This window comes from Lepisma saccharinum, chromosome 3 (assembly GCF_977018435.1).
Source record: "Lepisma saccharinum chromosome 3, izLepSacc3.1, whole genome shotgun sequence".
Taxonomy (NCBI): Eukaryota; Metazoa; Arthropoda; class Insecta; order Zygentoma; family Lepismatidae; genus Lepisma; species Lepisma saccharinum.
In genome coordinates this window covers 97,496,583-97,523,298 of record NC_139231.1, presented here as the reverse complement: position 1 = coordinate 97,523,298, position 26,716 = coordinate 97,496,583, and the positions used below count along the sequence as shown (strand labels likewise).

At 40.1% G+C, this 26,716-nt stretch overlaps 1 protein-coding gene across 4 annotated transcripts in view; it reads right to left on the bottom strand.

Annotated features, from left to right (window-relative positions):
• Positions 1–900: 900 nt before the first annotated feature.
• side-IV (sidestep IV transmembrane protein) overlaps positions 901–26,716 on the bottom strand; it is a 562,494-nt gene continuing 536,678 nt past the window's right edge. For 3 of the 4 annotated variants that reach the window (XM_083119011.1, XM_083119012.1, XM_083119013.1), the window contains 3 exons: positions 16,745–16,984; positions 4,667–4,824; positions 901–1,031 (listed from right to left, as the gene is read on the bottom strand). In XM_083119011.1, the coding sequence (XP_082975137.1) occupies positions 918–1,031; positions 4,667–4,824; positions 16,745–16,984 (512 nt within the window). In that variant the 3' untranslated portion in view covers positions 901–917. The remainder of the gene's footprint in view (positions 1,032–4,666; positions 4,825–16,744; positions 16,985–26,716) is intronic. The other variant, XM_083119014.1, reaches the window with a different exon arrangement.

Here is a 26,716-nt window from a genome sequence, read left to right as displayed (position 1 = left end):
GTCTAGTGCAGCATATAAGTAATGTGAAAAGGGCATAAACCCAAACACGTATATAAACTTTGCTTTGTGCGATTTTCACCTGGATGCTCAGGGAAACACTATTCTTTCTTTCTATTTCGATTATTTAGCGTCACTTCTCTAACACTTGAGTCAATCACGACGATAAGGATGTATGATGAACGGATGAAATTATGAGGACAAACATAATGATACACCCATGCCTTACCCAGTATTCGAAACAGGGAGGCCCCCCTCCCCGATGGCGCAGTGGTAGCGTCGTCGCCTTGTGGGGGAGGCCCTAATTCTGGAAGAATAATGTTCCACTTAAAGAGCAGCGTTGAAATTCATTGAATGAGTTGAGTTGGTGTTTTAAGTCCACTTTATGCAGAGTAAGGCCAATCGGGACTGAACCTACAATTTAAAGTGGGATTCGAACCAATATGTGACTCCACCGAGAATCGAACCCGGAACCCTTGATTACAAGGCGACGACGTTACCACTGCGCCATCGGGGAGGCATGTGAAATTTATTGGATTATAGCTTGGACTCTGATAGGAGAAAACACATACCTGTCCGTTTCCAAGTGCAAGGGCTGCCTCCTGTTGCTGCCTCATTAACGCACGCACAATTGCCTGTTGTGTGTCGCCCCTCGACGACTCTCCTTCCACCGTCCCTCGTGGAAGTCGGGGACCCAATACACCTTTCTTACCTGCTGAATCGTGTTAAGACAGGAAAAGGCTACAAAAGATCCTGTTACACCACACACTACAGTATATTACAATATGTAAAACAGCTAAACTGCACCACACACAATTAATGGCATCATATACATATAACAGATGAAAGACGAAATGGCCAATTGAGAAAAAAAAAGTATCGAACTATATTTTTTATCATGCATTTATTTACAAATAAAGCTATATACAACTTTCTTGTATTCTGTTCGAGGCAGTGATTTCAATTTTGTGCAGCGGCATGGTTTCCATGGGGCAGTTCGCCGTTACCCCTTTGTGCACTCTCGTATTTGGGATCTGAAAAGACAGAGAAGTTGACTTTGTTATATATGTACAAAATATGTTACTAAGGAAATACAAAATACAAACAAAGAAAATGACGGCACTTCTTTTGTTTAGGGTTGAATGTCGAGGATTTCAAATTAAAGTACACCATGTCGTGAAACTCAGACGAAGTTACCTACTTCTATTTCTATCCTGCTTTCGATCTCGCCATCGAAGGTCCTGAGTTTGAGACAATGCATTGCTTTGCAACCTCTTGGTTTTATCGTGACAATTAGGATGAATTCTGAACAAATGAGATGATGATGGAATACACATATCCATGGACAGAAAAATATAAGGTGCCCAGTTGCCATGAAGCCTGAATATTTTCACCTAGGAACTGAATTTTTATAACCAGTTTTAAAAAGAAATAATAATAATATTTCAAGTTCGGTCACGAAAATTTCAATTACGTTATTTACGTAAATAAAATAACGAGTACATTTTTTTTATGTTTATGTGTTTTCTGTATCACTTGTATAATAAACATGCAATTATAAGCTTTTGCTAATTGAACTTTAAAATATGAATATGGTAGAGGCGGCCATTACCTAGGTAAAATGTATTACATAGTTACCCATTCTGTTACCAGTTGGATCTTCTTTTGGAAGGCCACTACGGAGCAAGATTTTATTACTTTTTATCAAGTCTTGTATTGATTAATAAATTAAAATGTTTTAAGATCATATTTTTTAGCCTGTCTTAGTTAGATTCATGATTTTCTCAGATATTATTTCTAAAAAAAAATCCTATCTCCTTAGAAAAAGGGGCTGGCGGCGGAATTTTCTTTAATCTTGTCTAGCCCTGCACATATGTCTGAACACGGTAACAAGGTTTGAACCTGGGACCTCTGCTTTCGTAGCATGTTACGTTTACCACTCCATCACGAAATGTTGTAAACATGGTAGCGAAGCCCGTTAGGATGAAACGTTGTGAATGAGTGGCCGAATACGAAGGACTTTGTTTCGATTCAGGAGGTGGATCTGAGGTTGGAATTATTCCATTAATATCCTTGTAGGAAGTCTGGACTATTGCTTCTCTGGTAGCGTAGTAACTAAAGCTGTTGCCTTGTAATCAAGGCACCTCTGGATCGCTTCCCAGTAATAGCACACTACACAGTTTAATTGAAGGTCCAGTTTTGATGACACTATCTGAGCACAAAATAAACACGTTTTGGTTCTGGGATCACTCAGTCTGTCATCCATGAGAATCCTAGGTAACTCTATGGGGCCGATATCGAGAATATGTTGAACTCTAGTACAGCTCTTACATAGCTTCGTGTCATGGTGCAATGCACAGGGCTGTGTTCTTAAGGATAAATTTGTATACACCATGTTAATGCTTTCTAAAAAAAAAATGTAATTGTGTGTGAATGTAATAAATGGAATTTTATAACAACTTTGATGTAAACATATCATACACATTGTTGCATATAACGTCTACATGCTACATAAAAACAGATATAATCTTAAAAGCACCAGAAACCATTGAATATTGGTTCCAAACACCACAGTTATACACCACCACCGAATAAGTGAAAAAACAAGAGAAAAATAAAAGAAAAATGAAGGAAGAAAGAGAGAGATAGAGAGATAGAAACATATACATTCCATTTCCACCAATGACTTCCCAATTATAATGCATAAAAATACATGCTAAAAGACACACAGAAGAACTGCGATAGTCGATCAGTCTCCAAAGCCACTCTTTCAAATGAAGTGATAAAGAAACTAGAAACATTGTACTTTCCACAGCATTGCTATGACACCAATTGAAGAGCTGACAATTGTTGTTGTTTTATGTAAAAATTACATATTGTATTGTATACGTACATGTATTATTATGCTCATTAATTAACTGCAAAATGTAAATCGATTTTTTACAAGTACTGTGCTCTAATTATAATCCCCTACGACCTATTAGGTTCGCTACCAACAACGTAATTTTTGCAACAAATATGATGACTTCCCGAGAGTGTTATAGCTTGTAATCAAGAGCCCTCGAGTTCGATTATTCGTGGAGGCACGTTGCACAGTGTTTCGGATTCTACTTTAAACTCTAGATCAAGTCCCGATTAACCAACCTGATCATAAAGTGGACTTACAAACGAATAATGATATGTATGCATTTTTCAGGTGTCGTCTAGAGATTTAATAAATGTAAGTGATCTCCGCTAAATATTTTCTCCCCACTCTACTTCATACCCTGCATTCTGCTTGCGAAATTAATGTGCGACAGTTGTTCAGTTATGGTAAGCTTTATGTACTGTGACAACAATACATTCCCAGTATTCAAATTATAATTTCTTGCCATGTGAACACTAAAAATCCCGTTTTACTCCCGAAGAAAGTACAGAGTGGTCCATATTGCAGCTATCAATGTCAGCTAGTAACCCTTTCCGAATGCAGGGCCGAATCTCCCATACTTAGGCTGCTGTAAGGATCGCAGTCAGTCTACCATGGTAAGTTGGCTGGTGCCAACAGAAATTGCGGCAGTGGAGGCGTTCATCCGAAAATGTTCCATTCAGGAGACGGTTGAATGAGGTTCGCGACCAATCCCTACCACAGCGCACAGCAAAATTAGGTATGTCTGACAACGGAGAGCCAAGGGCAGTGTGCAGAACCAAAATTATCCAAGTCGGAGGAAGAGGTGTTCATTTTGAATCAACCTCTATCACCCTCACCCACCAAGCTCACTCTCGCTCTCACCCTCACAAGTCTTCCAGAGGGTAAGATGGAATCTGCCCTCACGAGGGTTGCCCTCCGGAGGATGAACACCTCTGGTCGGAAGAAGGCCATCACGACACCAGGGAATACGCAACGAGTCCTCTTTGGATGGATGCCTCCACTGTCCCGAATCGTGTAAGAACCGGCCAAATTTCCATGCCAGACTGATTGCGAGCCTTGAGGCTGCCTAAGCATTGGAGACTTTTGCGCACGTCCACCTGTACTGAGTTGGTGCTTTCAGTCCACTTATGCAGAGTAAGGCTAATCGGGACTGGACCTACTGTTTACAGTGAAATCTGAACCACTATGTGCCTCCGCCAGGTATCGAACCCGAAACCCCTTGATTACAAGGCGAGACGTGTGCCTGCATTCATACAGGGTTACTAATTGACATTGTACATACAGTATGCGCCACCCTATATTGTATATATTTTTTAGTGTTTTATAATTTTAGTTAATGTAAATAAAGTAAACATAATTATCTTTGTCGCGAAATGGTTTCCTACGGAATTTATTGAAATTAGAAGGAGATTAATCCAAAGTATCCTGCACGAAAGTGGTTTGTCAGCTTTTTTAGTATATGAGCATAAAGTTTTGCTTTTCTAGCACTGCAAATAACAAATGTACATTTCTATGAACTACAGTTTCTGTACGCTTTATTCAGATATTGTGACAATATTTATGATTTTAACGACAATTTTTGTGTCCTTCATTTAAATATTAAACTATATTCACGATGTTCTTGTGAGAGTGTGATAAGCCATTCTGACTATATTCCCACACCTCGTTGCACTGCAATTATTCCGGTAAATAAAGTAACAGTGTGCAGAAGGTTAGTGTCACCAGTCAATGCTGCAAGGAGTACATGCACCTTCAACTTACGCTGTTCGTTTCGTGTGTGTCTTTGGCAAGATGGTGGCGGGTTTGAGCCCTCGCCATGTTTAAATCTAGATCCTCGTCCTCTTCTCCAACTTTCTTTTTCCTCCTTCGCTGCGGGGGAGTCTTGTAAATCTTCATGAAGCCTTTTAAGGGGCGTCTCTCTGAAATGCGGTTAGCATACAATTAAGGAAATGCAAAGAAGCCACGGGAGGGGGGGGGGGGGTAAAGAAAAGAAGGTGGGGGTTGGTTGATTTAGGAGTAGGGAAACTTCTTGAGAAGGGAGAATAAGTCTCCACCCCTTGCCTCTTTCGGCCCCCCAACAAGAAGACCTTGATTTGAACTTAATAAGATTATCATTTGAAAGAAGAAGCTGGTCTGATCCCCAGCAAAGAATGTTACTTTCGTTCTTTCTCAAGAATATTTTCTTCTTTCCTTACTCCTTCAGCGCACTTAAGTGAGCTCAAATCCAAGTGAAAGTGATAAGTAGAGTTTAGAAAAAAGGTGATTGAACTATTGTGTTTCTTTACCAGCACAACGTCAGGTAATTAAGAAAGTGTTTTTAGCTACCAAACGCTTGTTGCGTGATGATGAATATAATGGCATAGACGGAATCTGTACTCAAACTCAAAATTGTGTTACAGACAGGTACCTCCAAAATAATACACAACTATGAAGGACTGCAACAGGACAACAGTAATCTCTTATTGCGTTTATATTAATTAAACATTTTCAGAGTAAATTATAACAAATGATAAATCAGGTGAAAATGATTATATACTTTCCAAGGAAAATAGACAGATTTGCATGACTGATTCTTGCATACTTGGAAGTAAAATTAACTGACATTTTCAAGCATAATGTACTATGAAAACAATAGTATATACAATGGAAAACTAGAACTAGTTTAGCAAGTCACATATACAAAATAAATATAGAAAGATGTATAGCTCCAGAATCAAAATTGTATAATATACATGTACAAAACAGTGACGAAACAAATGACACATACAACTTACATGCTATTCAATTAGACATTATCAATCAAATAGATTAACTTTCATCATACATATCTTCTTATAAGCTTTAGCAGGTTAGAACATAGTATTGTATACTAAAAGCTAGAAAATGACAATTTTTTGGGCTTTAATTCAGATACGTTAATGTAAATAATTCTAACAAGAAGCATTTTAAATTACAGGAAAATCCATTACGTGATTATTCTCTTTTTCAATTTTATAAATTGTGCAGTAAGAAAGTAATTTGCTGTCCTTGTGAGGGAAATAGTACATAAGAATTGACACAATATGAATATTGATAAATGTCAGGTCCTATATTAATGCATTTGAGTGTACAGTCATGGAAAGTAGTTCTTGGGCCACGAGACCTACGAAATCGTAACATCATAAAGCCTGTTGTCTATGCAACCCAAATAACAAAATTGTCGCTTGGGTTTGCCTGGCGGACCTGGATTCTCGGGAATGATTGAGTATTGACAGGAGGGTGAGTCATACCCCCAGGCCCAGCCATAACAAACGACAACTGTGTGCCGTGAGACTACCAGAAAAAGTTTCAGGAATTGGTTTCTTAACAACAGCTATTCGTAAGAAAATGTTCTCTTTATTGATATTAGATTCATTGTCAAGAAAGTTCACTGAAATGGTGGTTTTCGTCGAATCATCATCGCGCAACACACATGCTGTCAACCCAGAAGTCCTTGAAAAAGATTGGAGTTAAAAGTAACTACTTGACAAATGATAAGACGAATCGATATTCATTAGTCCCAACTTAGAATTTTGTGTAAGACATGGATCATCATGTCCTATCATCCATTTCATAACTTCATTAATCATCCTCATCGCCTTTGTTGACGCCAAGTGCTAGAAAAGCAATATAAAATAAGCAAAATTAATAAATTAATAAATGACATTTTCAGCGATTTCACGCAGCGACTCAGTTGCATGTAGACAAAGTTTCATTAATTGGGAACCAAGGGCCTCGTTGTGTTTCATTGTCATTTTCCCTCCACTTTGCCTGCCGCGATTAACCTGATGTTGATTAATGCACAATCCACAAAGTGCACCAAAGGTATGAATAGGTAAAGTATATGATATTATGCTAATTTAGAATTTAGTAATAAAATGTGAATTTTGGAGGGTTCAGTTAAGTGGCTGCACATCCATTACGTAATCGCGATATCATCAAATTGTACGAAGCGTGTCAACACCTACGTAAAGTGTCAGTCCCCGTCATAGGCGTGCGCAGACCGTCTGATTAGGGGGGATAGCCTTAATGATAGTTCAGGCCGGAAAATAATAACGTAATTTCATCTCACTTGTTTAAATTTTATTGCATTGATGGGTGTGTTTATATATACACTCCTCCCCCCGCCCCACACACACATATAAATACATACATATATATATACAACACACACACACACACACACACACACACACACACATAGTATATACTTATATACCAACAGTAAAAATCATATAAATTGTCTCTCAAATTTGCGCGTTCCTTTTCCTCCAAACAATTGTTCATGCACTTAAGAGAAAACCTTTTAGCAGCAGTACTTCTCTCCTCGGTAATATAAAATGCATTACAGAAAACAAATTGCGAGCGAAGCGACCAATAAATTTTCAGATCCAAATTTTTGCAAAATGAAAACAATGTCGATTTAATATGGGGGAAAAATTCATGGAGCGCCATATTATTCTCTTTTTACAATTTTTTTCATTTAGATCGTTTGGCGTCCAGGGTTAACTCCCGTCGACCCCTAGCTACGGCTCTGAACTTGACTAGACTGCAAGAAAAGCAGACATTGCGAGCGAAGCGAGCAAGAACATTTTACAAAAGGTATTTATATTTGTATAAAATTTGAAATCAAGGGGGCAATTGCAGCTCTGTCCTTCCCCCCCCCCCCCCCCGCAGGTGCTTTTGGCAGTCTGGAAGAAATAATGCAAGAAAGACGTGAAAACAAAATCCATCTTGAGTATCCTTTTGTCCTGCTACTCTTAGATTCTGCTACTCTTGCTTTCCTTTACTTCCATGTTTGCCCCTAAAATTGATTTCCGTTCAAGGTTGTGGGGGGCTGTGGTTTCGCCACTGCACCCCCTTCCCCCGTAATTGCTTTGAACTTTCATCGGCTTGAAAATACTTAATTTTCTTTAAGAGTATAATATAGTTTAATAACGGCGATAGGATTCATCTATCCTAAATTTCTAGGTGAAAATATAATAATATAGGGGCATAGATGTCTGAAAGGGAGGCAAGGATTGCCACATCTTCCCCTTAGAAAACGAATGTCAACCAAAAAGTACGTTTTCACATGTATAATTTGATTTCAGTCATAATAATTTACATTAATTATTATAATGAGGATGCAGGAATGCGATAATGCAGCACTATTATCGGGGTAATATGCCCATGGAAAAATACCTTGCTTGTCTCTTCGTGGAAAAAATCTGCAGACGTCCATGATTAGGGAGGCATTTGCCCTCCCCCTGGCCCCCTGGGCGCACGCATATGATCCCCGTGATGGAAGATGTAGCGCAAAGCCAGGGCTTTAAGATCAAATTTGTTTTGTTATTGTTTTTATTAGTAATTACCTCAGTTTTCTTCCTCTGAAGTTAAATTATTCATGACGACGATTTATGATTACATTAAAGACAAGAATGAACATACACAATGAACCCATTTTGGTCGGAACTCGAACTCGGAACCTTGTTCGGCAAGAAATACAAATATCCATAAGACATGAGTTTTTCATTGGAGATGTTCCTCTACTTCTGTAATTTTATCACTAATATATTTCTTTAATATACAATAATAAATCACAACTACCTAAAAATAAATATTATTTTGCATTTTCACGTGCATATGTTTTTTTTACGGTTAGAGTGTGAACTGGCACCTGTTTATTTAGATTGTTCTTTATGTTTCGTGTGTAGTTAAAGATAGGAAAAATGCTTGAGGAACGATTAGGGCTATAAGAATTCCGCCCGTGACAGTGGTTAGCACAGTGCGCTACGATGTCTGATGTCCTGGGTTCGAATCCCGTCGTACGTATGGGTGTTCTTTGTGAGTGCCCCTTCATCAATTTCATCATATCACTCATCCTCGTCGTCGCGATTAGCAAGAGGTGAAAGAAAAACGACGCTAAATAAGAAAATAAAAAGACTTATAAGAATCATTCTTATTTCCGGACGTGTCCTACATTTTATAGTTGTGTCTGGCCTCCGGAAGGAATTTGAAAGTAATCTCAAATGCCTTATACGTATTTTGGGCATCTCGTAACTTCAAATTAGATGGAGAAACAGAAAAACTGAGGGGAATCTAAGATAACGTGGTTCCTTGGAGAAGTATGCTTAAATCAAAGAGTGTGCATGGTTGCTACTGGATGTTCGGAAAAGCTCAGAAATTACTTCACGATTTTCTAGATCCGGAAAAGTCCGGATATATGTATAAAAATGCTTACTTTGTGAAGTTTTATCGATATGAGTGTCGGTAATTTGTTCGAAGTAACAAGTAATTATTCTCCTTATTGGAGAAATAAGGCACACAATTCTGTTTTTTTCCCAGTGTATAGTAGTTTTTTTACATATTAATAAACAAGAACTTCCAGACTTTGTTTACGAAATTGTGTTTTTTTTCCTTCCCGAATTCATGGATTGTTTTCTCTTCCTGGCCCCACATCGACGAAAAACGTTCTGTCTTACATACACAAGTTGAAATCACATACAGCCGTGCTATTAATTAGCAGTTGAGGAATTTTGAACTCAACCGTTCACTTCAACATTAATTTTTGAGCTGAAGATGTCATACTCTTGTTATATGCTAAGATGTCCTAGTAAATACGTTCGTGTCCAACATTTTGAGACAATTTGTCTTACTCTCCGCTGAAGAGCGATCTGATAGCCCTATGCGTGATGAGAACAGTTTTTACTCAATTTCTGATATAATTCATTCCAGCATTTCCTTCAACTTATATTACCTTGTTATTGCCTCCAATGCTTACACAACTTTTTCTTCGTGCTCGACCTTTGAGTTCAGAAATGTTTACAACACCCCCATCTCCCGCGTGTAAATAGCAGGAGGCAACAACACACTGGAAGACCATAATGTATACAACTTGTTTACTACATATTTTACGAAAATATTAGAATGTTAGCTTGATATAACTGTGGATTGGAACGAACGAAATAAAATACCTGTTTTATACGCACACTAGAACGAGGGAAGGCCAGCTGTGAGTCACTCTGGCAGTGAAGGTCACTGATCGAAGCAGTTAGTGCTTGCTTCCTACAAGCAGACGCCTTGCCTTATCTTTCCTCAAGGAAACACGGAAATCTTCGTTACTTTTTTTCGCCAGACTAATGGTGAACATTTACAGGAACGTAAGGAGTAGTATCGTATTCTATTGGAATTAGATTTCGTGGTGTTTAAAAGATATCATAACAATATGTAAATCTCTTTTGTGACCTACACTGAACTTATTTTAAAGTTTCATTGTCATGTGAAAGCGGAAATTTAGAGATCCTTCTTCCTTACGATTTCTAAACAACGAAGAGTGTGGTGAACATGAAACTACTTATTGTTCGCAACAACGATATGTATTATACAAATGGTCTCTAATCAAAAACCCTATTACATCACAGGAAGTGATATTTAAAACAATTCTACCACGTATCCAACGTAACCAATATTCAGATTGATTCCAAGCTTCTGTTTGGGTTATTTTGTGTCGCATTTTTACCTCTTGCGATAATCGCGACGATGAAGATGATGGGTAATGATACGAATGCAATGCTACATCTAAGCCTCAACAGGTTTCAAAAATGGATCCTCTGGCTTAGAGTTACGGTGAATTTGATTTTTATTTTCATTTGGTATTTTAAGTCCACTTTATGCACCCAGAGGCTAATCGAGACTGCATCTACAGTTTAAAGTGGGATCCTAACCACTGTGTCTCCACCGGGTATCGAACCGGGGACTCCTTGATTAGAAGGCGACTCCTCTACTACAGCGCCATCGGGAAGGATGAGAGAGAGAGAGAGAGAGTTACGGTGACTACGATAATGAAGAATTGAAAGTAGCAGAACGACTAAGCTATTCTTTTGTCAATATTGGGATTGTTAATGAATGTTATGAATGTCAGTTCAAATTGAAAAAAATAAACTAAAAAATTTCCAGAGTGCCGTTACAAATCGTTAATTTTTCTCTTTCCACACATTACTTTGCTACTATGTAGATATTTGTATGCTAAGATGTAGAAAGTGCTGCATATTCAGTGGGTGGAATTGATATTTATTTCTGAGAATGGAGTGAGTAGTGGGAAAAGGATCACCTCACATGTTTGGATTATAACCCCCCCGCCTACACACACGCACACAAAATATATCGGCTGTTGTTCTTATAAGGAAATATAACATGTATGAATTGTGTCAAGAAATATTGGAGCCTATTCACATCCCTACGGAACTTGGAAGAAAGCCCACGTAGAGATTGGGAAGTTTTGTTCCGACAAAATCGGGATGTATAGTAAATTAATAAGCAAAGTCCTACCTTGTGCTTTGCACCAAGCCATGAAGGCGTATAGGGGGTGTGGAGTTAGTGGAGTTGGGGCTCCACGCTTTCTTCATCAGGCCGAAGGTGGGAATGATGTGATCAGCACCACGCTCCTGGCCGCCTTACCCCCCCTTCCCCAGAATTTCCTCCAGGTACCCACTTTATACGACTCTGGGTGGGCACCGAAGCAGCTTGAACAGGTGGACAAAATCCCGATTATTCCCCGTCGGGGATCGAAACCAGATCTCTAGCATGGTAATAAAACGCCCTAACGACTGTGCTACTGCGGCACATACAGTAATTAAGGCAAGAATTGTTTTAGCGTCTCGTTCAACGTTTTTAGGGGAAACATTTTCGGAGATATAACGTGTAGCTCTTGTCGGTTCTGCGACCTGTCTTGAGAAAAGGCGATTTTCTGACGAACAACATTCCACCCGACAAGTCACGTGACTTTCCTACATTTCCTGTGCCTGTTGCCTTTTGCATGAAAGGCGAGTTGCTCTTGAGACAGACAGAATCACCCGATCACCTAATGGTGCAATGTGTGTTGCCTACCCTTCCGGCATTATTTACTGCCATTAAAGTCTTATGGGGAATAACTTTTTTCCACCACTGTACGTGTGCCTGCTATCTTTCAACGTGGTGCCCCAGGAGCGTAGTTGTAATTCAGTGTACTTCTAGGTTGGAGTGGTTCGGATCCAATTTTGAACTGTAGGTCCAATTTCATTTAGCCTGTATGAGAGTACAGTGGACTCTGAACAAACTTTATCTTTTTGGCTGGCATGATCATTTGCTAACCAAAAATTGGTAAGATAAACAGAAAAATTATGAGATATTAAAACTGAGACACACACCATGAGGTTTCGTTATGAAAAGAGATTACAATTAAATTGCTCTGAAACGTTGGTGAAGATCAGAAAGATACAGGCAATACTGAAGAGAGATATAGAAAAATAAAAACCCGTTTTCCTGAGGGCAAGGCGAAGAAAGAAAACACTCCATCCGTCATAGCAACAGGTACTTATTTATCCTTCACGGGAGAAAGTGATTGCACTACAATCTCTCGCGAAAAAAAAATCTCTTGTTTTGTTCCCCAGAGCTGTTTTCATTAAGGGAAATGGATTAGACTTTCTTTTTTTCCAGGGAGGAAAAAAATGCTGGACATTGTGTTTAATTATAATGATTACTTTTATTTACCCTAGTTTTAAAGAAAGCTATACGTTATGTTTAATTCTGTCTAGAAATTACTTTAATTTATTCTAGGTTTAAAGAAAGCTACGAGGAATGCTGGGATGGTACAGTCGATAGAGTTCATTGATGTTTTCTTTCTTTATCTTTCTTCTACCTTTCCTTAAGTCGTGGTTATCTTAAAGTTACAAATAAACTACGCCAATCAAACAAACAAACATTTACAGCAATATACTGTTTTAAACTACAAATAAGTTTAATTTTAATCGTTTAATCGATCTTAGCTTCAAGCCAATATCAGCGTTTCTTCTGATTATCATTGGGCTACAAATCAGCGGGTTCTGGGTTCGATTTGCGGCGAGTGAACAATTAGATGGTCTGGAACTCACTTTATAAACTGATTGGCATGCACTGTTTGTAGTATAGCTGCCTCAGAAGATGTTGTGTTACTACTAACGATATTGCCACCGAACGTTCCAGGTACGAGTCCCGGCTGTGCAGCGGTGGTTCTTTGTGCGTATGCATAAATTTCAAATCATCATCATTCATTCTCACATAGGTAGAAGGCAACGTAAATTACGAAAAACACAAACACAATGCAAGCACGTCTATAAAACGGACGTACAGTAAGACATTACTATTTTTCTTCTGAGGGATAGGCTGAGGTCAAACACCGTCTGGTTGCATCATGGTACAAACCACAATCGTCAGAATTACACGGTGGGGGGCAAATAAAACCCTCTCTAATTCCAGCAAGAACCACGCATGGACGAAAGTTTCTGGCGGGAAAATTTCCCGCGCTACGGAACATTCTTTGTGGAAGCCCGCACCCTCATTGTACCCTACACCTACACGCCTCGACGCTTCCACCTAAACACAGAGAGACAGAGGAGAACCAAAGAGCCTCTAGAATTTCAGGAATGCTAGCTCACGTCTACAACATGCCTGCAAAACTTTCTGCGAAAAAAACTTGGAGGGATGTCATAACTTGAGTGCGAAGGGTTACGCGCTGTTGCATCTACAAGATGAGTTGTCTCGTTCTTAAAGCATGAAATGAGACGACCAAAAAACAGGAGGCAGAGGTGAACGAGAGAGAGAGATTGGTTGGGGGAGCAGGGAGCAGGTTCCTCGTATGTGGGGCAAAGACGTAAAAATAACAATAAATGTCATCGTTAATTTCGTAGACGCACTTTATACCCGCCATTCGCTTACAACGTTAACGGCCTGCAGTCCACCCTAGTCGTTTCGCACCCCCGTTCTGGGTCCGAGGGTGTTTTTTTTTCGCCTGGAGTTCAAGCAGGGGGAACCGCTGTGTAAAAACTGGGCTAACGTTGAGGGCGTTAACTTCATTATCTTCAAGCACTAATCTTCATGACCCTCTAGGTCCGCTTGAGCATTTCTTCCGACTACTATCATATCAGATTTACTCCTCTACTCCCTACACCACCAGAAATTATGTCGAGTCTACTCCTATGCTTACACATAACCACAGGAGTAATTGCGAGACCTAGGTACTGTACAATGCGAGATGCGGGGACGGGTTTTTTCGTGGAACTTGTGCCGACCAGTTTTAAATACCATTTGCGCCGACAGGTTTTCCGTGCCACTTGCATCATGTTACTTGCCCCAACCCGTCTTTTCAAGCAACTTGCATGGCTTGTCTTTTTTCGTGCCACTTGCGCCGACGGTTTTCTTTCATGCCACTTGCACAAAGTTATTTGCCCCAACCAGTTTTTTTCGTGCGACTTGCGATAGCCGGTTTTTTCGTGCCAAAGGTTATCTCAAATGTAATAGCGCAAACTGACATATGTGAAAGTACACGATAATAGAAGCAAAAAGTCAGTAAAGTCAGTAAACATGGGTCTGCAAACGAGTCGTTTTCGAGATTATCGCGAATGTGTGATTGATTACAAGCCGCCACTGACTTCATTGTTTGTAAACGCCGTCCTAGTTGGTAAAATGCCTTCGAACACCCCCGGTCAAGCATGTACAATTATCTGTACTGATTGTATCCATCCTGTTTGATTTCAACGCCACCTCTCGGAAATGTTCTGTTGCGTAAACGAAGAGCAAACTTCGGAACGCGCAAGGAGTAAAGCACTCGGTGTTTACAAAATGCAATCAGAGACGGCTTGTAACCACACATTCGCACACATTATTAGCATTTTACTAACTAGGACGACGTTTACAAACAATGAAATCAGTGGGGGCTTGTAACCACACATTCGCAATTATCTCGAAAACGGATACTTTGCGGACCCATGTTTACTGAGGCTTTATTGCTTCTGTTATCGTGTACTTTCACATGTGTCAGTGTGCGCTATTACTTATGAGATACCCTGTGTGTCTGTGTGTGTGTGTGTGTGTGGGTGTGTGTGTATGGGTGTGTGTGTGTGTGTGTGTGTGTGCACAGAGGGGTCCAAAAAAATGTATTCACAGTTTGTAATGCAATGATTTCGAAACAAACAGACTTACACGTACTAATCTCATGTGGACGTGTAGTGTAACTGTTTAGTTTGTCGCGGGTAAGTGGCGCTGGCAATTTGCCAGCCGGTCTAGCGTGAGACGCATTCTGAAGGTTGCACAGTGGAAAGTGTACATTCCAAGACTGCTACACGCGATCAACGAGGACGATCCGGATAGTAGGGTCGAATACTGAGAATGGTTTGAGCACATGGTTCGCGAGGATGGGGAATTTGCAGGGACAGTTGTGTGGTCTGACGAGGCGCAATTCAAACTTAACGGTACTGTGAACCTCCACAATTGTGTCTACTGGTCTCCCATCGATCCTCACATGTATGTGGTGAAGGCAGGGAATCTACCGTGGCTTAACGTGTGGTGTGGTTTGTCATCGCGTGGTTTGATTGGTCCCTTCTTCTTCGAAGGTACCGTAACCGGTGAGGTGTATCTTGAAATACTTCAGTCAAGAATTTTGCCTGCCATCCGAACCATGTTTGGCGATGAAATGTTTTACCTGCAGCAAGATGGAGCCCTGCCTCACTACCATCGCGATGTCAGGTCATACCTGGATGACACTCTCCCCGGATGGTGGATAAGTCGACGCGGTGCTATTGAGTACCCATCTCGGTTCCCTGATTTGACACCACTGGACTTCTACCTGTGGGGGACCATCAAGGATGACACGTATCGACAAAACCAACTACACTCAACGAGCTACATGAAAAAATAATAGCATCATGTGCTACCATTACGCCAGATACACTGACGGCCATAGTATGGTCTGCAGTTCGGTGCCATCGGAGTTGTTTAGAAGTTGCTGGTGGTCATTTTGAACATCTAACATAACTCTCTCTCAGTGTCAAAAATTGTACCCACAAGTCAATTTTGTCAGAAGATATGGACTATCAATCAGTGAGTACATTTTTGTGGACCCCCTGTATACATATATATATATATTTCTGCCATTTCCGCCGAGTTATTTACACCAATCGGTTGTTTCATGCGACTTGCTCCAGCAGGTATTTCCGTGACACGCCGACCGGTTATTTCATGTCACTTGCGCCCAGTTTTTTTCGGTTTATCGTGCTGCGCCGTCAGGTTTTTCGTACCACTTGCGCTATGTTATTTGCGCCAACCCGTTTTTTCAAGCAACTTGCATCGGCTGTTTTTTTTTCTTTGCGCCGACAGGTTTTTTCGTGGGACATGAATCGGTTGGTTTTCGTGCTATATATGCGCAGACCGGTTTGTTTTTCGTGCATCTTGCGCCCCGTTATTTGAGCCAATCTTCTCGTTCGTGTGACTTGCGCAGAGTTATTTGCAAGGAGCTGATCTTTCGTGCTACCTGCGCCGATGCAAGGAATTCCGGATTTAGGTTGTGCCACTTGCGTCGAGGGATATGCGTAACTATTTATGCAGGAAGATTAGCAACGTCAAAATGTTCCTCCACCGGGAATCGAACCTGAAATTCCTTGATTTGTTTGTTTCTTAAATTTAGATTTCCCTCTTCTGCCACTTTTGGCTAATCACAAAGATGAGGATGGAAATACGATAAGATGATTTTGGTAAAAGGACATCGCAAACACGCAGGGACAATACGCAACACAAGCGTACTGGCTGAGTCCAGACACCATGCCTCATTAGTTTAAGATGTTCTGCGTGGACGATAGGTTCACATTGTTGGTTTCTTCAGAAAGGGCCATTTACACCCCGGGATCCCTCGATTACGAGGCGACGGCCTTACCGATTACAAATATGACAAATATTATTGACACTGAATGAATTTAGTAACTGAAGATAAGAAAATCCATCCTGTTGCCAGGTACTTTCCAATTCTAACCACAGACAACTTGAAGGACTCACCATGTTTGTTGGGAATAACATCCGGATCCGTTTCGTCACTGAGGTGATCCACTGCCGTCGTTGCATTGAGCGGTATGATTGGAGGATTCTCATTGGCAGGCTCCTGTTTGGGTATGCTTCGCCCCCTCCGGTGCCTCTTGTACAGGGCTACCACCACGACGAAAACGATGACTAGCAATGCCACCGCTGTAGCTATTAAACCTGTGAGTACCGGGTTCATTGGCATGGGCGAGTTGTTCCCTGAAAAGAAACAGAATGACAATATAATACTGTCGCTCTATATAGTTAAATGCAAGGCAGTACTTTCAACGAGGCAAATTGTACATTGCAATTTTAACACCCATTGTTTGCATTGTCGGAAATAACCTTACAAATTATAAATAACATTTTATACAATAGTTTTTGTTGTTTCTTTAGCGGCTAACATTTAATTAGCGCACTTAAGACTCAGCTGGACCTTTGATCTATACCATGGCAGTTGTTTTCAAATTTTCCTCTCCTCTCGGAAAACCGCCATGATATTCCAAAATCTGAAGAAAAAAATCATCTGTTTGGAATTCCTTGTAGGGCATTCACGTGAATTATCCTGTGGTTTGCTTTCACTACTATCTGAATATTCTCATAGTTTAATAGGATTACGTAGCCACGAATTTATTGAGAATATCTAGACAACAGTGAAAGCAAACCACAAAAAGATTCAAGTGAATGCTCTAGAAGGAATTCTAAGTATATGTAATTTTTCCGATTTTGGGATGTTATAGAGCTTTTTGGATTCGCTGTCGTCGGCCAAAGGTCCATTCGAGCCTTAGAGCTAAGAATGAACTTAAATGTAAGTACAAAATATAACAGCCAACAATGTTGTTGATAACAATTAAAGTACAACATAATCAGTTTTTTTACAGCAGACAGTAAACAATTAATTTTGAAATCATTGTTGGATCGTTTGCTTCAATTTATCTCTGTAATAAGACTACACGAAACGATGTATATATATTTGTATGTGTGTGTGTGTGTGTGTGTGTGTGTGTGTGTGTATAATCTTTAGAAAAATTGAAGTACAATAATACAACGTCGATTTAGAAAGTGTTTATTGGCTGCTTTAAAACACCTACTGTCGCTGTGTTCGCAACACCAGGCGGCCATTCAATAAAGTATGTTTGCACGAAACTGGTCAGTACTGTTAGCGGACCTGGTACAATAGTGACGATTCTGACAATGATTTGTAGTTTGTTTGTTTCGTTGTATAAACGTAAAATAAATTGAGCACACGACGTGAATTTTAAAATAACCCAATTTGGTAAATTTCTTAATTTCATCGTTAACTTGTAGACGAAGTCAAATTTAGAGACTATCTTCGAGTGAATATAAATAATTTTGATTCACCACGCATGGATACCTTCTCATTTCTTCAATTAACAACTCAACAAACGTTATGCAGCGTTGAGTTTCAGAAAACACGTTATTGCTTAAATTCATTTTTTTAAAAAAATGCTTCACATAGCGGACATAGCGCACATAAACTGCGTTCTCCTCTGTGTGCCCTCGGCATAATTTTGAGAGCGATTAATTATTTTGCTAACATGTCAGCTCAACAGTACGTTAACGTTAGTGCCAAAGCCATAACATTTAATACCCACACTGGAAGTGTTCTATAAACAAACATAAATTGTTACAGCCCGAATGAGCGAAACCTAGTTCAACAAATGAAATCCTCAAAGATATACAAGAGAATATCGAATTTGAAACTGTAACATAGGGTCGTCCCTGTTGTCGTCACATTGTAAACACCACTAGGGCCTTTTAATGTTTATGATTCAGCAAATGAAATCATAACAAGCTGTGGGCGGTGCGTATTATGATTGCCCATGACTGGAGGAAAACCAACCATGAATGTTATGATTTCCTTATTAAGTGGAAACAAGCACAACCAAAAAATATTTCCAGGATAGAGAATGTTTAATGTAAATGTTACTGGCTCAATTTATTTGTTGACAAAATAGGATATTTTTACAATTCAGCAGTAAAACTATCAATCAATAAATGAAGGAAATAAATTGGGATAACTTCTAACTTACAATATTAAATCAATATTAAGTGGTAAAGGTTTAGCAAAGTTTCTTAAGTCCGCATTATGCTGAAAAAAGGCTGATAATAATCGAATCTACAGTTCAATGTGGAATCCGCACAACTCTATCTCTAACAGAATATCGAACCAGAGATCTTGTGATTGCACTTTAACCACAACCCTGTTGGGAGGTCCAATTTAGTAGATAGGAAACGAAATTCCAGTAAAATTTTTATGGTAAAATTAGTGACATTGCACAAATCCTAGCGCGCAGTCAGCGTAGAATGTGAATAAGATACCACGGGGTAGGAGCTATGCTGAGATACCGTCAGCAACTTACTGATATAGTTGAAGTGTTGATTTGAACGCCATTTACTTCAAAGAAGTTCAGAAAAATAATTTTACTCTGTTACAGGAGTAAACAACAACCATCTGTCAAGTCCGCGTGGAGCCCAGTATATCCCTTCAAACCTTTCCCACCAATAGCGTCCATTTTAGGAACTGACAGGTTTTGTCAACATCACGTGGAGTAAATGAGATGTTGCCAATTCACTTTCTTCAGAGATCTTTTAACGTGAGATTGCGGTTTGTAACGTGCTAAGTTAAAATTTGGTTTTGGTCGTTAGGGTCACATGCTCATTATGTAATAACACAAACTGATCCTTGTGGTGTTTTTATAACTATTTAATTGATGGGTTAAGTGAATGTGCTTAAAGGTATTTGTCTTTAGTTATCGTAGGTGTTCTTAGCTTTATGGCCAGAATATACGTTTTCTTAAGGTTCCCTTGTAATAAGTTTCGCTGGATATAATGAACCTTATTGGCTTGCAATCCATATTGAGTTTGAATGTAGGGTCGATCATTGGTGTACACTTTGTGGTAATAGGACCCTAGTTGACTAGTACCATAGGGTTGTGCAGAACGTTGGTAGTTCGTCGCGGTGCCGCAACGGCGCTGATCCGAGTGTATATAAGCAGCGAGCAGTGTAACAATTTAATCAGGTAAATTGTAACCTAAGGCCTCTGTTGGCCTCTTCGTAATTTAACTTCAGAGTATTAATTTAGAGTTTGGTAATATTTGTAATTTAACGAAAATGTACAGAACGTGAACTTCGGGCCATCTTATATACAGTAATGTTAAATGGATAATTTGTAAGGTAATTTATTGTTTAGTCACACTATGCTTTGTAATAGTTTCTGTCTTTTTAATCTCGTGCCGTACCTTAATCATTAAAACATTCTATTCAATTTATATACTTATTTTTATGATTTCTGAGCCTTACCTTTTGTATTTGGTGCCCTACACCCAGAAAGCTCTGAGTGTATAAGAGTTTCATGTTTTCCGACAAAAAAAATGAGTTAGCAGCATGGGTAAACTTGTCCACACGCCTCCCGATGGTGTAGTGTAGGGTGTAGTGTGTAGCAATCCGGCAGGTAGGATCGCTTATCGTTGCGATTGATTGCATGTTGCAGGTTGCTTTATCTTTGCTGGGTTGTGTTATTGTATTGTGCTATTTTTATAAAATGTGGAGACCTTGGGAGTATAAAGTCGCAGTGAATGAATGGATATATAAGCAATGGAGGTAAAAGGTGACAACAGCGCTTTTCAGAAAAACAGGTGCTGGCTCCAAACTGGTCGGCTTCCTCTCAAGCTGTGTCAAAGATACCGAACTGACGTTCGAATCAGGACTTCAACTTTACCAATGTGCGGTGATTGGACGCTTGGGGCTGCGCGACTCGTTAACAAGATGCTCAGGGAAAACAGCCTCAGATATTGCAACCTTAAAAATTACATCCGTGACTTCCAATTTTTGCTGCATGACCATAAAGCTAGTCACTGTAATCAGTCTTCCGGGTGGACTCCGGTAAAGATAAGGCCCACTTAGCGGATGCGTCTATCAGTACACTCTAACCGGAATATACATTAACTTGAGCCTTCAGCATCCGAGCTGACCATCTGCATATTCCTACACCGTTTCTTCTGGCGTCTGCGATAGCGTACAACGAGCATAATCCCCTTCCACAGGGGGACTTCCCTTTTGCGCGGCAACCACTCAAATCGTGCTTAATTGTGGGATTAGGGCCAGGGTCCACAGAAGCTCGAGGCAAAGCGAGAAAGAGAGAGAGAGTATGGAACTTCAGAGAGTGGTGAGGATATTTTCGCTAATATACCTCTCTGCAGTCTCTCTTGGACTGCGCATCCAGTCGTGGAGGCCTTAGCCAAAGTGTCCAACCACCGGTTCAAAACAGTCTGACTGAATTATTATTGAGGTTGTGAATAAATTATGAGATGCAACTAAAATCATGAGTAGCGGTTGTTAATTGGCGGGGAAGGATTCCGCTGGAAATTCTGCCTCGGAGCGTTTATGATCGAGTCAAGCTTGGGAGCGTTATTTTTAATTCGTCCCTAGAGGCTTATTCTCATATAATTGCCTATCCAATGTGACCATCCTTTCATTGTAGGACTGCTGCATGTGAGCTGTGAATTAATATTGTCCTATTTTTTTTGTCCCGTTTGATTTTTACGTCGCTTTCTGGCCTCTTTCAGCTAATCACAACGATGAAATAGATGAAAGGACAATCACAACAAGTCATCCATGTCCAAGCCGACAATCGAACCCAGTTTTCAATGGCGGGATCGTATTTTACTCAAAGCGTTCGGCCACCGTTTAATCGTCCATGCCTAGGTTGTTGTTGGCTAATTTGCGATGTCCCCAATAGAGGTGTCTTGAGGGGATACCTGGAGATTCATCATTCGAGTCGTCTTCTAGGTTTTCATGTGATGACGTTTATGATTTTTAACACTTGTTCTCCGTCTTGAAATTATAAGCCTGTAAAGTCTTGGGGTGCTAATTTGAAAAGCAGTGCTCAAAGTGGTTTTGTACCAAGGGTGTTTGAAATTGAAGAGATGTCACTCAACCCCTTTGCCCTCACCTTCCATGAATACCCCCTTCCCCTACCCCCTTACAGGGACACCACATCCTTTCCAAATAACAACATTCGACTCGTCCCATGAGTCTGTATGTATTGGTGCTGTTAGATTCTGCAATTTACTATAAATTCAGAGGCAATACGTTTCTTGTCAATTTTAAGACTCACTCTGAACGTTACATCCTTATGGAGGTCATATATTCCTGTCGTACTGCTTGAGGTCAATGCATAATCACATTGTCTAGGGCTCAGAGTCCACTATAGTGCATATGCAAACCTGTATTTTCCGTTTTATGTTAATTATTTTATCGCTTTTCTGTCTCTTTTAAGTGAGTATGAATTATGATTTGATGTACTTTGTAGAACGATTAAGATTCATTGTTAAGAGTCTTACAGTAAGTTCGGAGTTCACATCCTAATACCATAAATTTGTTACAATCAACGGCCCTTCTCACGTAACATTTTTAATACTTTTATAATCAATACTGTGATCAATTGATTGATTGTGATTAAGTTTGTGTTTTAAGTCCACTTTATGCACAGTAAGGCTAATTGGGACTGGACCTTCAGTTTAAAGTGCGATCCGAATCAATATGTGCCTCCACCGGGTATCGAACCCGGGACCCCTTGATTACAAGGCGATGACGCTACCACTGCGCCATCGGGGAAGCCTAATACTGTGATCAATATTGAAGAAATATATATATATATCATAATTCACTAACAGTAAGTTCTCACGTCTGTAACTCTGTAATTATTTATTGTTCAAGGAAAACTTTCATGCGGCAATCTTTGTATGATATGTTTACATTATATGAACATTTACAATACACCAGTTTGCACTGACGTCCATAAAAGAAGAGGAATATATTTCCCCTGATTCACTCTGATCAGCAAGAGAGAAAACGTTTTCTACAATGAAAGTTTATCCATTCTTCCCACGTATTACAATTCAATAACGCTGGCTGCCCCGCCACTCAATATAATATTGTAAATATGTCGATACGCAACCGTTTTCAGGTTAACCGATTGCCTCGGCGACATGCAAACGCTGTTCCTCTCACCCCAGCGCCGCCACACCTCATTGGGCATTCAGCCTGAGCATGATAAAGGATTTACATAGGACATTTTGCGAAAAGATCTGTAAACTCTGTAAAGAGATTTTGTTCCTTTGCCGTAGTGGCCGCCGTCCAGAAGCATTCTCCGATACGCAGTAGTCCCCAGAGGTCATCCTTCAGACACGTGATCGATTCCTGAAACGACATCGGAATTCCAAGTTTCAGCTGCGGGTGGCTTAGGCCTCTTAACCATCCATCCGCAGTGTTGCCACCTGCATATTGCAAAATTTTCTCCCCTTTTCTGCTCGATAATGTACCAAGGTTGCCAGGTAATGTATAAAGTCATGCACCGTCTGTCAATACATGTAACAATTAATACAGCGAAGATTGACTAAAAAAATAAGATGAATATTATCAAGACGAACCATTTACAATGAATTATAAAACAAAGGTTGGGAGTGGTAGCGTCACCGTCTTGTAATCAAGGGGTCCCGGGATCGATACCCGGTGAAGGCACAAGTGGTTCGGATCCCACTTTAAAACTGAAGGTCCATTCCCGATTAGCCTTACTGTGCATAAAGTGCACTTAAAGCACCAACTCAATCAATCAAGGTATAAGTTGAAGAAAGATGAAGCCCTCCGATGTGTCTTACTCTCACTTCGTGGAGAATCTCTATCTTGTTCTTGAGAATGATGAAACCTTCCGATGTGTGTGTCTCTGAGAATGGTACTAACTTAGAGGGTTCTGTCATACTTTTCTCAGTACCTCCGCTTCTCACTCTGGTTTAAACCGCTTAGTTGTGAGAATATGATCCACTCCTTAGAGTTTTCTGATGTTACTATATGGAAAATATTCGCTCTCCATATGATTTATCGACATCATTTTGTTGGGAGAATGAGATTCATTTGCTAATAATTCATTGTTCATTGATTTGGTGTTTTAAGTCCACTTTACGCACAGTAAGGCTAATCGGGACTGGGCCTACAGTTTAAAGTGGGATCCGAACCACTATATGCATCCACCGGGTATCGAACTGCTAATAATTCACCACACTCCATAGAAAAATCCATGTTCCAAACCTTGTCCAGTCCATTTTTTATCAGAATGATATCACTTGGAAGGTCTGAGCATACTTCCAGGTAAAAACTCATTTTAACCATTTTGTTGTGAGAATGAGATCTTTTTGCTGCGGAATGCGCCATACTCCACATACATCAAAAACCCTGTCCCCATCCTTGTTCTATCCGTTCGTATGTGAGGATGATATTCACTTCGACGGTGTTGTCATACTCCGTGGAAAATGTCTTGCTCTTCCACCGTTGTGAGAATAAGGCTTGCTCATTGTTAAAGAGTCTCACAGTAAGTTCGCAATTCACATCCTAATGTTATAATTTTCTTAATATCAATGACTTTTGTGTTTAACATTCGTAATTTTCTAATCAATACTGTGAAGAAATAAATAAATCCATATTATAATTCACTCCCAGTAAGTTCTCACGCCTGTAACTCCGTAAATATTTCTTCTTCAAAGACAATTTTCATTCTAATTGCGTGTTTCAAAAAATATTATATTTCCCTTTTACACATGAGAAACGCATATGCGGCGGTCATATCCATTAGAGTGAATTCTGTAAATCATGAACTATCAGTGCTGGAAAGATGAGACTTGGTACTGAGAAGGAGATTAAAAAATTGTAGCTAACTGCAACATACATTTTTTTCAAAGAGTCACGTTTAGTACCGACTCGCTGATCAAGTGCGTTCAGTGGTCGACTCATTGCCTCTTTATATAGTTCGAGTCGTCACGTGGGCGTTATATTGTGAGAGTCATTTCATGATTTTTTCGAATATCAATAATAATTCTCATCGTCGGAATTAGCCTAAAATGGAGAAAAACTACGCAAAATAGGGCAAATAGAAATATGGGTTTTCCCTTAATTCAACAGGGATTATTACGCGTCTATCAAAGAACGTGAATCGGATATATATTACGAATCAAGGTGAAACTTTCTCCTGGTCATTGCAGCATGCCATGTATGCATATAGAGGTATGTAGAGGTATAGGCTCCACACATTCACGATCATTTCTAGAGCGGGACTCTGCTCCTTTAACACCCCTTGAATATGCTCTGGTATTAATTTTTGTATTCAGTGCGATTGTAAATGTCTGTAAGAGATGCCAACACAACAAAACAAAATTGTGAGAAAAACATCAGCAGTTGGCAACTCTGCTTACCTCTTCGCCGCTCCCACGCAAACTGCCTATCTTTTCCTTCCATGCGAAGAAAGATGAAACAACTCGGTCAGATACCGCTATTTGGTACATCAAACACGCGCCATTCTGCTTGAAAACATAAAGAAGAAGGGCCCGAAAGCTATGCTTTGAACGGATCGCGAAACACGTGGATATACGTAACAATTTTTCTCATTTTTTTTCATTCCGTACAGATGCACGGGAAATTCTGGGGAAGAGGAGCCCGCAGAAAGAAAGAAAGAAAGAGAGAGAGAGAGAGAGAGAGAGAGAGAGAGATACGACATAATACGGATTCCCTTGTGTATGCATTTCCTTCCATCTGCTTCTTCTGACATTATCCAGTTTGCGGTTACGTATTTCAGCGTTAGTCGTAGCATAAAATTAATATTTCGTTCTGCAATATATTCAAAAGTACTCCTTTTTCATATCCCCCACACCAGACGATGTGTGTGTGCGACATGCAGAGATCTGGAGGTAACCAAAAGTTTAAATGAAAAGAAAGCTCAGTCGGTTAATACCAGAGGCGTATTTTGAATATTGTTTTAGGTCCATTTTATGCAAAGATACGCAAAAGCCCCCTTCCCCCAATGGCCAGTACGCCTCTGGTATTAACTCCCCGGCGGCGTAGTGGTAATGTCCTAGCTTTGTAATTAAGGGGTCCTTGGTTCAATACTAGAAGGAGGTATATGGCGGTTTGGATTAGACTTACAATAATAATAATAATAATAATAATAATAATATAACAACCCGTGGTGTAACAGACCTTGAGGGCCAGTGCTTACCTACTGACTGCTGGCCTCACTCCCACCTCCAACCAGTCACAGGATGACATGTGGTTAGAACGACGATCCCCCCAGTCGTTGTTGAAGGATTTCTAGGACCGGGTTACGCTACTCATTCGTAGCTCTCCAATTTTATCACGATGGTGGCAACCGGTCCTATACACAGTCAGAAATCTCAGAAGGAAAGTTGTTACGCTTCCCCTAAGAGACTCGAACCTGTGCTCAAAGCTTGCGCGTTAGACCGCACAGAACACAGGTCTTACAACAGATCTAATCTTACGTACTTGCTTTTGGGCACTGATTGCATGACAGAAACGCACACTGACTCTTTTGGGGTGTGTGGGGGGGAGGGGGGGTTATGAAATATACATCAGCAACGACGGCGGGAAGATTAAGAAAATTAGTAACGGATGGGAGGAAGGTGCAGAAAGTATAGAATCTCATAGTCTTTGGTTAACTTTTAAGAGAGAGACGAGGTATTGTCTTGTTGGTTTAATAAGCATCACTTATTTCTATCGGTGGGTTAACCGAGATGGGGGCCTCCCCGATGGCCCAGTGGTAGCGTCATTGCCTTGTAATCAATGGGTCGAACCCGGTGGAGGCACATAGTGGTTCGGATCCCAACTTAAACTGTAGGTCCAGTCCCGATCAGCCTTACTGTGCATCAAGTGGACTTAAAACATGAAATCAATCAATCAACCAATTAACCGAGTTGGAAAAAAAGTACAAAGAAGTAGAGTAAGGACGCTACGTGGCCTTCGACGACGGTATCGTCCCTGCATTTGCTTGGAGTGATGGTGAAAACCATGGAAAATCCCATAGATGGTCGAGAGAGAGATAGAAAGAGAGAGATCTCATTGTGAATTTGTTTTTTCTTACTTAA